The 12,958-nt window shown below is 52.6% G+C and overlaps 1 protein-coding gene across 5 annotated transcripts in view; it reads left to right on the top strand.

Annotated features, from left to right (window-relative positions):
* CHD6 (chromodomain helicase DNA binding protein 6) overlaps positions 1–3,767 on the top strand; it is a 217,417-nt gene extending 213,650 nt beyond the window's left edge. For all 5 annotated transcript variants that reach the window (XM_021077871.1, XM_021077869.1, XM_021077870.1 and 2 more), the window contains one exon: positions 888–3,767. In XM_021077871.1, the coding sequence (XP_020933530.1) occupies positions 888–1,784 (897 nt within the window). In that variant the 3' untranslated portion in view covers positions 1,785–3,767. The remainder of the gene's footprint in view (positions 1–887) is intronic.

Here is a 12,958-nt window from a genome sequence, read left to right as displayed (position 1 = left end):
AACAGCTGTGATAATAGCACTGACCCTGTAGGGTTGGGGTGACAACTGAGATCCCGAACGTGGAGCCCAGTGTGCGGGGTCTGCTCTGTGCAGATGCTTCTCTAGTGGCCGCATCAGCCCTGCTGCTCTTCTCACGGCCCAGGAAGCAGCGGTTCCTCGTTTCTGAGCCCACCACACGCATGTGTACACTGCTAGCTAACTGGAACCCGTGTCGCCCGCTAACCTGTCTCTGTGCCCGCCCCTTCAGCAAAGATCTGTGGGATCATTTAAGAGTTGGACTTAGGTACCGTTGTCCTTTCGCACCAAAACTCCGACAGGTGAACTGAGCTGTCCCAAGTCCCACCGCTGGGGGTTCCAGAGTCAGGACAGAGATTCAGGTCTTCTGCTTCCAGACCCCATCTTCCTGCTCTGCTTTGTGGCTCCAGTTAAAAACCTTCCTGTGTCAGGAGGGAGGCGAACGTGGGGATCTGGCTGAGGGCTCGCAGCCACAAGTCTCAGCTGCTGGCCTCAGCAGCACTTGCGCTAAAATCGATGAAACTGAGAAGACAAATGGCCCTGCACAAGGATACCATTTGAACTAGTGAAGCGATTTTTTTTTTTTTTTTGCATTTTGTATTTTGTACTTGAAGCTAATATAATGGTACATCAGTTATCCCTCAATAAAAAGTCTCTACTGAGAGCTAAGGCCTCTAGCCAGTTCCAGCACAGAGGGCAGATCGGCCTGTGCGCTGTGAGCTACTTGGGGGCTTTAGGCTGTCATCCTCGGGAAAGGAGACCTTTGGGGTGCAGCCCCAGGAGGCAGGAGGGGCCACTCCAGAGTCCCTAACTGTTTGCTCACCTGCCATCCAATAACTTGCAACATCCCGTGTCTCTTTGTTCTTTTTCAGGGGTTTCTCCCAGAAAACAAGTTCAATCACACCCTGCCTGAGCCTGTTCTCCGAGACGCGGGCCCCCGCCGCAGGGGCAGGCGGCCCCGGAGCGAGCTCCTAAAGGCTCCCGCCCTCGTGGCGGACTCCCCCTCTGGAATGGGGCCTCTGTTCATGAACGGACTGATCGCCGGGATGGACCTGGTCGGACTTCAGAACATGAGAAACATGCCAGGCATCCCCCTCACGGGGCTGGTGGGGTTCCCGGCTGGCTTTGCCGCCATGCCCACGGGCGAGGAGGTCAAGGGCACGTTGAGCATGCTGCCCATGGTGCTGCCGGGAATGGCCACCGTGCCCCAGATGTTTGGGGTCGGGGGGCTCCTCAATGCCCCCATGGCCACCACCTGCACTTCGACTGCACCCGCACCTCTGTCAAGCACAACAAAGAGTGGCACGTCGGTGGCCGAAAAGACTGCAGAAGACAAGCCCAGCGGCCACGATGTAAAAACGGACACGTTAGCTGACGACAAGCCTGGTCCTAGTCCGTTTTCCGACCAGTCCGAACCTGCAATAACTGCGAGCAGTCCTGTGGCTTTTAACCCGTTTCTCATCCCAGGAATGTCCCCCGGACTCATTTACCCATCTATGTTTCTCTCCCCTGGCATGGGCATGGCTCTGCCAGCCATGCAGCAGGCCAGACACTCTGAGGTGGTGGGTCTGGAGAGCCAGAAGAGGAAGAGGAAGAGAACAAAGGGGGACAATGCGAGCCCCAACCCGGAGCCTGCCCCCGGGGCCGAGAGGGAGCCGGGCAGTGACCAGAGCTGCCCCGAACCCAGGGCCTCTGTGCCCCCAGATAGAGACCACGTGGCACAGGCCAGGGAAGGGGGCCCCCAAGACTCAAATGGCGACACCAATTAGAACTTTTTCATTGAAGAAATTATTGTGACTTGTAAGTTTCTTATCCCATAAAGGTTTGTTACTTCCCTCACTTCACTGTCATAAGAACCTGTGTTTCCATGAGTAATATTACCTGCCTGATTTCCTGTCTGAGAACTGTGGTAACAGATGTTCATAGCCACGTCATCAGCTAAGTGTCGTTGACCTAGTGTAGGAGGCACAGAGTCCTCACTCTGTTATCCAGTCCTTCATTCCAGCAGCCGTAGTTAGTACAGGCGTGGGGACACGCCCTACCCCTTCTCTTCCAAGTTTCCCACTTATTTGAGGAGGAAAAATGGCAAAAGAAAGCCGTCTAGGGATTTCGTCTAGGGCCGAAGAAGAGAGAGCAGCTCTTTTTTCCAAGAGCTGTGTTGAATGGGAAGAATGTAATGGGGGAACCAAAAAGCACAGAAAAAGGAAGTACTGGTGCATATTTTTCAGTTGAAATATTTCCCTGTTTTATCATGATTACTAAGTGAGTAGGATAGGCAGAAGTATATAACTAATGGTTGAAACTGCATATATTCATTTCTTTCTAAAACAAACCTTACTGGTAGTAACACGACTTCCCCCTTTGTGGGTTTTCAGACACCTGCAGCCAGAAGAAATACGGACAAGGCATTTCACACACACGCATCCTCCCCTCCTGAGGTAAAAGGGGATTCTCAGTACACGCCTTGAGTTGTTGTGGTGATTGATGGGCGAGCGAGGGGCTCGACCCCGAAGAGCTGCCCACAGGGAAGCACGAAACTAGCACCCTGCCCCCACCTCATCCTCCTCAGAGCTGCCCTGGCCACTCAAGGGGCCTCGTGGGTTTCTTTGCATTTCCTTCACCCAGACGCAGTGCAAGAAAATAGTCACTCAACACTACACTCGCCAGGGCCTCCTGTCAGGGCTGTTTGAGGCAGTCAGGCCATGTGTGTGCCCCCTTTTAGAATGCGACTGTGAAGTTTTTTTCTCCTCTCTGGATTTTTGTCTATTCGGTTTATATGTTACAGTTGGACCCAGATCCCAGATTATCAAGTTCGCGGAGGAGACTACGTTGCAGATAAACATTATTCCCTCTTCCTCCGCCCCCCAGGCTGGGAGAACCCTGCAGGCCGAGCCGCACTCACCCGCTTCCCTGCATCCTCCCACTCTTGGGCCCTCCCCTCTGAGGGTCTCACTCTTCATCCACGGTTCACACTCTGAAACTTGAAATAAGCTCGTGGTTCAGAACTCGGGGGCAAGGGCGCGGGGCTGTGCAGGAAATGTTGGAAGTGTTACTAGTACCAGTTTCACGTTTTGTTGTCACAATTTACTGTATTTTTTTATTTTTTCTGTTACAGTTTTGCTATAATTTATCAGAAGGTCCAAAAGTTTGACATAACTATTTCAGTTTGCATTATTTATTTATGATGCTTTTGTCAATGTCTTTTATACATTTGGAATTATAAATTATGTAAATGTTAAAATGAGCATCTCAAAGAAGTCTGTTAAATCTAGGCCGGGAAAAAAGAAAAAAAAAATCAATCAGCTGTATTTTCAAAAAGTGGCGTCCCAGTTTTATGAATCAGAGTTATAAATCAGAAATTCTATAAACTGATCATATAAGAAAAAAGAATCCAATAATCGAACATATCCTAATATTTAATGACATCTTGTAGCATAGGTGGTCTCTAATGCTGACAACAGATTTCTTAGAAATGCTGCTCTCTCTATTTAACTAACATTTTGTTCAGTTTTGCCTCCAGTGGAAGCAGAAAGGGTTTTTTCAGCTGTTAAATCCTAAAAATCAATATAATTTATTTATGTAAAAAAAAAATCACTCAATTGATATATTTTTGAACCTTTTAAGTACTAATTTTCTTTTTATCAAGTAGAAAAAAAAATGTATTTGCCCTAAATCCTTAAAATACAAATGCTATAAAAATTCATGTATCTTGAAAGCCTTACTGCAAATGAGTATTATAGACATCCAGCAGAGCCTGGGTTTTCTTTGTTGTCGTTGTTGTTGTTTTGTATGGAAAAGCTGCTTTCCCCAGGTTCCACTTAGAACCTCCCGTAGGTCACAGGGTTCAATATGGATTTGATTTGAAAACCCACCAGCATGCTGAATCCCTTGTTATATCTTATCGAACCTGTATGTTAACCCTCTGGGTGTTTAGGCTTCTATTTGACTGCTATTGTGTCCCTGTTTGCAAAATGAAAATGACACTCTGTGGATTATTTGCTCTGTAAGGCATAAGTGCTTCTTATGATTTTTTTGACGTTTCCAAGAGCAAAAGCCAAATTTAAACTCTTCAGCAAACTCGAGCCTTTTCATCTAATTCCATTCACTCACAGCCATAACTTTTCTTGATCATTCTTCACCCCATGTCTTACATAATAAATTGTCTGTGGTCTTGATCCTGGATTTAAAAAAAAAAAAAAAAAAAGTTTAAAAGTCACATTTGTCCTTGAGGAATTCAGTGGCACTCGGATGTCTCCTGCTGCCTGGGCATTTTGTGATTTCATCCTCTGCACACAGGGATCCACTGTCTTTCCTAGGTGCCCAGTTCATGCTGGGCACCCTGTTGGGGGCCTGTGAAATAGAGATTCATGAGGGTTGACTTGACTTAGCTCTTGATCTGCCAGAACACCCGGTTAAAACAGACGCCGTAGAATAGGGCACAGTACAGTGCCTGCTCCCTAGACGTGGGACCTGAACGCATGCATCTTATGCCTCCACTTCTTAGGCCCCGTTCGAGAAGTCACACTCAGATCACACACCTGGAGCTTTGGGGGAGGAGGTTCTGTGGGTTGAAACAGGCCCCCAAACACAGGAATGCCTCAGTAGCTGAGGCTTAAGGCTTGTTAAGAATTTTGTGGTCCTTAGCTTTAGGAAGCATCGCTTCCTCAAGCCCTAGCTGGGCCATGTCAGAAGGTATCAACAAGGCTGGCAGGAAAGCACTAGAGTCTCAGTGAGACCGAGCAGGGGCCCACCAGCCTCACCCTTGCTGGGTCCCCACAAAGTACCAGTAGATGGTGGATGAACGGCCTGGAAGATGGCTGGGGCATGGTTCCGTAAGGCTTTACAGACCTCTGCTGCGGTTTTTCAAGTAAGGGTGTACTGCCACCTTTGTAGCTCTTTAGTCTTGGGAAGACTTCCTTCTGCATAGAAGAATAATTTGTGCAAAATAAGCAGAAAAGAGCCTCAGTTTCACTCTTGACCTCAAATCCTGCCCCAGTAGATTTCCCTCCCCGTATGAGGGTGGGAGAGTACAGTCAGTCACGTACATGGGGCTAGCGTTTTAGTGTTCTGTGTGCGTTTGCCATGAGTGACCTCATTTGTCCTCAGAGCATCTTGGTTGCTGGGTAGAGGGATGCTGGCATCCAGTCCGCCTAAGGAAAGCCAATGCAGAGGCTGCAAAGCTCTCATCCGTCACAGAGAACAGAGCTGGGGTTGCCCCACCCCCTGGCCCCACCAGCCTGAAGCCAAGACACTCCAGCCTTTGTGATACTAGTCCAGGACCCTGCAGCCTCAGAGACCAGATACGACTGAATTGCACTTGGAAAAATTGGCACTGGGAAAAACAGAACAGTTGTGTCACACCCCCTGGAAAACTTGATGCCTAATTTATTTATACCTTAAAATGGTTTTTTGCAAGAATTACTGTTCCTTTGCCCAGTCTAGAAACCACAAAAGGATCTCTTTCTTGGGTCAGCAGTGGGGCTCACCCAGCCCAGTGACAAGCACCTTGGTTCTGAAGCCCAGTCTCTGAGGGACAGGGGCATGAGGGCAGAAACTCAGGACACATGGCTTGCGCTGCCGAGTGGCTGGCATTGTGACCACTTCGTGAGCCACATTCAGCAGAGTATCTGTGGGATAAGAGAGGAAATAAGGCAAAGGGGTGAACTTAGTACTGCCTCCTGCAAGGAAGTTGTTCCACGAGATGGGTTTGGAATTGACGAGTTGGTGCTTTGGAGCTGGTCTGGTGTCTGAGCTGTGGCTCAGGCCTTGGCCAAGGCCAAGAGGAAAAAGGGAGGAACTAGACGAGGGTGTGCAGGGAAAGTGAAGAGCTGTGGCTCCCCTGATGGGGGGGTTGGTTAGGATCGGCATGCCCACCTTCTCTAAGCCTCTCAGTCTCCTCATCTGTACACAGGGATCATTATAACTTGAACCTCGGGGGTGGCTGATGGGGTTGACTGAAACAATCAGTGTCAAGTGCTTAAAACTGCTTGTTATATTTGAGTCTTATTTCTTGACTCCTTCTAAACAGCTGGTGAGGTGAGCATTGCCAGTCCTGGAAGGAAGAGGTAGTCCAGTCAGGGATGAGGCGAGGAATCAAGGGTGAGGAAGACCTCGCTCCAAACCCTGAGGCAAGTACAGAGTGGATCTGGGGTTGGACTCAGAGCATTGCCAAAACAGGTCTTCTGACTGGCTCTCTCCCCATGACCCTACCTGCAGGAAAGCAGGGACCTTTCACGCAGGCGCATTGGTCAGAGGGAGCTACAGAGACAGGAGGCTGTTGTGGGGCTGGGGGACAGGGCAACTCTTGGATCTGTGAGGCCTCCCTCAGGGCAGGGTTGCCAGATTAAAGAGAAAAAAGACACCCAGTTAAATTTTAACTTCCGATAAGTTCATATTCTTGGTATTAGTATATTCCATGCAACATTGGATACATAATTATACAACAATTTTTTGGCTTATCCAGATTTTTAAGTTCCAGCATCCTGTCTTCTCTGGTTCCTTAAGGTAATAACACACATTTCCTAGGAATGTCCTTGAGTGCGGCTTGTCCTCTTTGCTTTATGGCCATATTCCCAATCCCCACAATGACTGAGGTTAGACCCATTTTAGAGATGAGAAAACAGAGACCCAAAGAGGCTAAATAATACCCAGGTCACCCAGCAGATAAATGGCAGGGCTGGGATTTGGGGACCCAGCAGGACTGCTTCCAGAGCCATGAACTCCAATAATGGAGTCAGGGTGGGTCTCTGGTCTGATGCCTGGAGTAGGCTGCCCCTCTCAGCTTTGTGAAACAGCAGTAAACAGATGATGAGGAAGGGGAATGGGGCTCTTCTAGCCATTGCTGCCCCCGGGTTATAGCAGTGGCCCTGAGGCCAGAGGAGCCTGGTAGCCCAGAGAAGAAGGTATTTCTTTCCCATCCTGCTGTGCAAGCCGAGGGGCAGTCTAGGTGCTCAGACTCCTCAGCCGGGGGCCAAGAGGAAAGGGAATCTGAGAAGGTGGGAGAGGAGGATGGCGGGGGTTGGGTAACTGCTCAGCTAGAAGGGCCTGGGGGAGTGGACAGGAAGTCCCCCAAGACAGAGGAGAGGGACAACTTGCAAACGGCGTCAGCTCCAAAGGCCAGAGCCTCCGTTCAGCCCAAGGCTTAAGTAAGGGTCTGGAAGTGAACTAGAAACCCCAACTGAGAGTTCTGACCCAGCTTTTTCGTGCTAAAACTGCTCACCTCTCCTCCTAGGGTGCTGAGGATTGTCGTCCTGGGTGCTGAGGAACTGCCAGAAAGGGGGAGGTGGCAGTTCTGGCTGGGACCTCCCTCCACCAGCACGGCCCAGCCCCATGCCCCCTTCACGGTCCCTGGCGCCGCCTCCCGGCGCCCGCTCTGCAGACCCCTATGCCCGGCCTCCACAAACAGGATCTCTTCCCAAATGTGTTCTCCAGACCAGGACGAGGCCCAGGTGGCTGTCACCTCTTTCAGTGACACAGTGACTGAGTGGAAGCACAGGAATTTAGAGGTGAGTCTGACTCCAAGCCCACGAGCCCCACATGCTGTCCTGGAGTGTACAGCCCATAAGCCAAGAGAGCTTTTACATTTTTTAATAATGGAAAAGTCCAAAGAATGATATTTCACAACCCGTGAAAACCATACCAAATTCAGATTTCAGAGGCCACGAACAGTTTTATTAGAGCCTAGCCACGTCCCTTTATGTATTGTCTGCGGCTGCATCTGCCCCACAACAGCGGGGCTGAATGGCTGTTCCAGAGCCACCGTGGCCTGTAAAGCTGAAAATATTTGCTCTCTGGCCCTTTACAGAAAAAGTTTTGCAGACCCCTGCCCAAGAGCATCCATTGTATTCTCAGATTCAGCACAAACACTGAGTCATTTAAAATATTTGTGTGTTCATTCAAACATAGTTTTGTGTAAATACGAACCATACACGAGCCTAAAAGAGTGACATCTACTTCTGAGATAAAACAGACCTCAAAGAAGCCCGGAACTTTGGGCTTCAAACCCCCAGGGCATCCTTTCACGTCAGAGGAAAATTTGGAGCCCCCTGCCCTGCCCTCTCCGCCCCATGTCCTGTTTGGGGCAAAGAAGAAGGGAGCCAGAGGACAGATGTGACGCTGCGAGCAATAAAGAGGCAAGTTTTGGAGAAAGGAGTGTTCGGAGGAGTCAGCAGAGGGAGACTCATGACGTGGGTTTAAGGACCAGGAGGTTAACACCCGCCCCCTGGGCCTTAGGAAGGGGCCTTGGAGATGATGCTCAGTCAGGGGCTCTGGGCTGGCTCCGTGCTGGGCGGGCAGAAGGTGGGCCTGACGGGTAAGCCAGCATGGGTCACGGTCCCTCCTGGAGCTCAGGCAACAGGAAGGCCAGGTGTGGGGGCTGAGTGGCTGGGAGCCCCTCCACCCCGGGGTGAGGGGGCCCCGGCCAAGGCCGACTGGCAGCCACATCCTGGAAGCCAAGTTCAGAGGAAACAAGAGAGAGCGCTGGGACCGAGTCTATGTGGGGACACGTGAGTTCCGATCACACACCCTCCCACGCTGTACCTACGAGCAGCCGGCACACCTCATCAGGCTCAGACCTGTGGCCAGCTCGACCCCCATTTGATGGAGTGCTGGTGAACTGGCCTCCCAAAGGCACTGGGCCTTTAGGACACTGCCTGGGGACTTCCAGTCCCTCCTGCTGTGTGCCAGTCTGGGCTGCGCTCTGGGACACAGATCCCATCAGGCACCACCCTGCTGTGGGGGACCTCGGAGTCTAGTTGCAGGCAGGACAGCCCAACAGAACTACTGGATCTGCTGGATGTTGCCCTCTCCTGACTCAGCACCAGGCAGACAGACGGGAGACACTGAATGGATGGCTGCCCTGCATCCCAGTCTCCTGCCAGCGTGGACCGTGCTGGGGGATCTGGGAGCAGGAGCGGTGGAGCTGCTGTTGGCCTCTGAGCAGCCGTGGCCGATGGCAGGAGTGTGGGACATGGGAGGCAGGGAGTGCCCCAGGTTTCAGGGAAGGAAACCTCGACAGCTGAAGTCTGACATCAACGCTAGTGGGCAAAATTGTAGGACGAGTTTTAAAGATGTGCCAAGGGTGTGTCTAGAGCAAATCAAGCCATACTCACCTCTGTGCTTTTGGGGGGAACGACTGGTGGGTGAAGAGAACTGTCCTGGGTGTTCTTCACAGTGATGGCAAAATGGAGCACCGGGGGCATTTGTCCTGACCTGAATGGCCAGACCCAAAGGGAACTAAGTCACAGGAACCTGTCTCTCTGGGGAGACCTCAGTGGCTCATGGGCCCTTTTTTTTTTCAATATATAGCAGTGGTGAGGCAGGTGACATACATGAGTGGCACAGGCTAGATTTAAGGCAACACATTTAAGATCTAAGACTTAAGGCAGGTTTGAGACATGGCAACTAGGAACCTCTTGCCTTGCCTAAAATGTGCAGCTGCTCCCTGCTCTAGCCAGTCGATGCCACACAGGAATGTGGGCTCTGTATTACCCAATGCCCTGATTTTTTTTCCTTTTTTTTGTTTTTTTTTTGTTTGTTTTAAGGCCACACCCACAACATATAGAAGTTTCCAGGTTAGGGGTCAAATTGGAGCTGTAGCTGCCGGCCTACACCACGGCCATAGCAATGCTGGATCTGAGCCACATCTGCGACTTAACACCACAGCTCGCAGCAGTGCCAGATCCTTAACCCACTGAGCAAAGCCAGGGATTGAACCCACTTTCTCATGGATACTAGTCATGTTCGTTACCACTGAGCCACAATGGGAATTCCACCCTGATTTTTTCTTTCAACAGAGGATGAAAATTCAGATATTTATGTAAAATCCCCAGATTCTTAAATGTATGCAATGAAGTCAAATTTTCACAAAATCCAGGAAGCAGACACATCCAGGGGGCAGGCTGAATCCAGGGCACTGGGAACAAGTCTGTGACTTGAGTGACCGCAGAGCCGTGGGCGTTGTCAGGTCCCCGGTACAGCCAGCAGGTGATGTGAGAAAACAAAATCAAGAAGCATTTTAAGGGAGGTGACTCTCCTGTCCCCCAGGGGGGTATTCAGCTGGCTCGCAAAGCAGAACACTAGGCAAAGCTCTGGAGTGCAGGTCCGTGCAGTGCTGGTGGCTAGCGGCCCCCAAAGGGGTGAGTTCTCCTGGAATGTCCAGGGAGGCAGTGTAGTCCCACGTGGGGGCGACACTGGGCACTGGCTAACATCAGATGCCTGCCCCTGCCACCCCCGACCCCCAGGACTGAAGCAGCTGAGCAAAATCTCAGTCTCCTCCCTAGGCCCGGGAGCTAGGGTCCTGGCTGGGTGTGGGGACCTGCTGTGTTGACACTTGAGCCTCACCCTTCTCTGTCCCCAGCACATGAGGGTTCCCGAGACTCTTCAGGGGCTTACAAAGAGTGAGTAATGTCACCTGTGGCCACCCAGCATGTGTGAGTGGGGGAGGGGTCCAGGCAGAGGGGGCGGGCAGCGACTAGACTGTGTCGGTGTTAAGCCTCCTTCCAAGCCCTGACCAAGAGGAAGCCAAACCAGGAGAACTAGACACTGCTTCCACACACACACACACACCCCCATCCCCGCTCCAGCTCTGGTCCAGGCTTTTCCATTCATAGATCCCAAACTTTCCAAGCTGGCAAAGAGCCAGAGGGGCTGCCAAAGCCCCAGCGAGTGCCTTCAGCCAGGCCTGGGCAGGATGTGCAGACCTGTCAGGTGGGTTATAGAGGCCTGAGGGAAGCCCCCAACCCGGGGACCTCTGGTTGGAAGACCCTCCCACTCTCACCGCAGTGTCCTGTTGTCGGACTTCCCCATCAGGAAGCAAGATGCGGGTACACCGGGCACGGCCCTCAACCGGTCCTCCTAGCGTGGGTGTGTCTGAGAGAGACGGGGAGCGCTGGCAGCCGGCAGCCCGTGAACAAGAGCTCTTGCTCGGCCACCTCCTTCCTTTCCCCAGTCATTCGGGGAGAGTTGGCGAGGCAGCCCCCGCCCCATGAACCAGGGGCCGGGGAAGGTTTGGGGCCTCCTCCAACAGCTCTCTCAGTGCACAACCCAGCACCCCAAACAGGCCCCAGGAGCGGCGGCCACCTTCCACTGCCCGATGCCACTGGCCCAGCCGCCCCAGGCCTTTTGAGGAGTTTTAGGAGTTAGGAGATTAAACATCCATAAACATCCATCCAAAGCGGAACTGCCTCTGCCGAGTCAGCTGTGGGGCACCGCGTTCTTCAAATCTGCCCTTGTGCTTTTTGGTTCGCGGTTATTCTCTGTGCCCTTCGTTCTCCCTTTCGTGCTCAGCCAGTCAGCGGGTCTGTGCACACCTCTCAGGAGGAGACAGGACAACAAGCAGAAAAAGAAAAGGCAAGAATCTCTGCCTGGCTTTTGAGTAGCAAAAGCAGCCCCTGGCCTGGAAACCACCTGACAGGTGAGAGCAAAGCTTCCCAGTACTGTCCCTCCCTGCATCTAGAAGATTCCTGAGGGGATGAGGAGGGGAGGTTGATGGGAACCATGAGGATTAGGCCAAAGGAGCCAGCCTGTCTGATCCCAGCCCAGGAGCTTCTGGAATCCAGTCCACCCCGCAAATGTCTGGGGTCCTCCCTGGGGGCCCATGGCCTTGCCCTCTGATGTGACTATGGCAGCAGCAGCCACATGTCTCCATGGACAGACAGTAAGAGTGGCTGCCACAGGTGCCTTGAGCTTCACTCAGGTATGATCTTCTTGCCCCATTGGACAACCCGCTTTTCAACACCCAGGACCCCCAAGGCCCCTGCGCCTTGAGAGGCCGGAGCCCCCAGTCATGGGGGGAGAGCAGTGCAGAAAGCTTTGGTGCTTTGTGAGCCCGGGAGACGAGGGCCCTGCAGCCCAAGTCAGGTGGGTGCTCAGAGAGGCTTTGGGCTCTCTGCAGGCCAAGAGGGAGGTGCAGCCAGGCCCGCGAGCCTGGGAGAGAGGGGGGCACGCCCACCTCCCTGAAGGTGGCTGGACTCGGCCTCATCCACAGAAGGGTCACCGGGGTAGCAGGATGCCCAGAAGGGACTCAGTTCCTAAATGGCCTGGGGCACCCCTGTGGGTCTCGCCTTCCCTGTGCGTCTCTCCTTCCCTGTGCTCGGTGGGATTCCTGTGGTCCCTGCCAGCTCTGCCACCCTGGGCATGAGACCCTGAAATGCCGTGGCCCTCTCCCTGGGGGTGGAGGGTCCGCAGACTGAGTTCAGCCTCAGGACTCAGGGACCCCTGTCTGGCTGAAGCTCAGCGGATTGGCACTTCCATTTCCTCTTGGAGCATGGAGCGGGGGTCCTTAGCCCCCTCGGCAGGGTCCCCAACTTCCTGTTAGGCTATTCCCCACAAGTCTTTTTATAAAGAGTTCGGCTGGGATCCAGGGAACTTTGGGAAAATATGTATAGGCCAAGCCAAGCTGTTCTAACCTGTCTTCCTCCCAGAGCTGAAAGGGGCCAGGTTGTTCCTAGACGAATGCAGAGGCGTGTGCTGTGTATACAGAAATAGGCACCAGTACATATACCAAGGCTGCAGAGACGAGAGCAGACATGTTCATGCATACGGAGCCACACAAACACGTATGCGCATGCACACGCACACAAAGGATGCAGATTGAGAAAGGCCAAGCCAAACCCAGGGTGGGTGGGAGAGGGTCTGACCATCGTGACAAACCAGATCACGCGCACCCAGCGTGCATGTGCTCGTACACACACACACACCCTGGGGGGAACCACTTCCTTCATAGGAGCTTTTGGATTCAGGGCAACATGCAATCAGGACCTCATGCTTGGAAAGAAAGCGCCTTTGTGTGCTGGGAACAGGGCTTCGGGAGCAGCTGCAGCAACTCCAGGATAAGGGCCAGGCCCATTCCCTGCCCCAGGGAGGAAGGCCAGGCGGGGCCAGGGTGGGGGGGTTGGGAGTGGGGCTGCCAGCAGGCCCTGCACCAGCCCTGGGACACTGTCTC

The sequence above is a fragment of the Sus scrofa genome, chromosome 17 (assembly GCF_000003025.6).
Source record: "Sus scrofa isolate TJ Tabasco breed Duroc chromosome 17, Sscrofa11.1, whole genome shotgun sequence".
NCBI classification, from domain to species: domain Eukaryota; kingdom Metazoa; phylum Chordata; class Mammalia; order Artiodactyla; family Suidae; genus Sus; species Sus scrofa.
The sequence above is the reverse complement of the archived record's forward strand: the minus strand, read 5'-3'. Positions and strand labels throughout refer to the sequence as shown.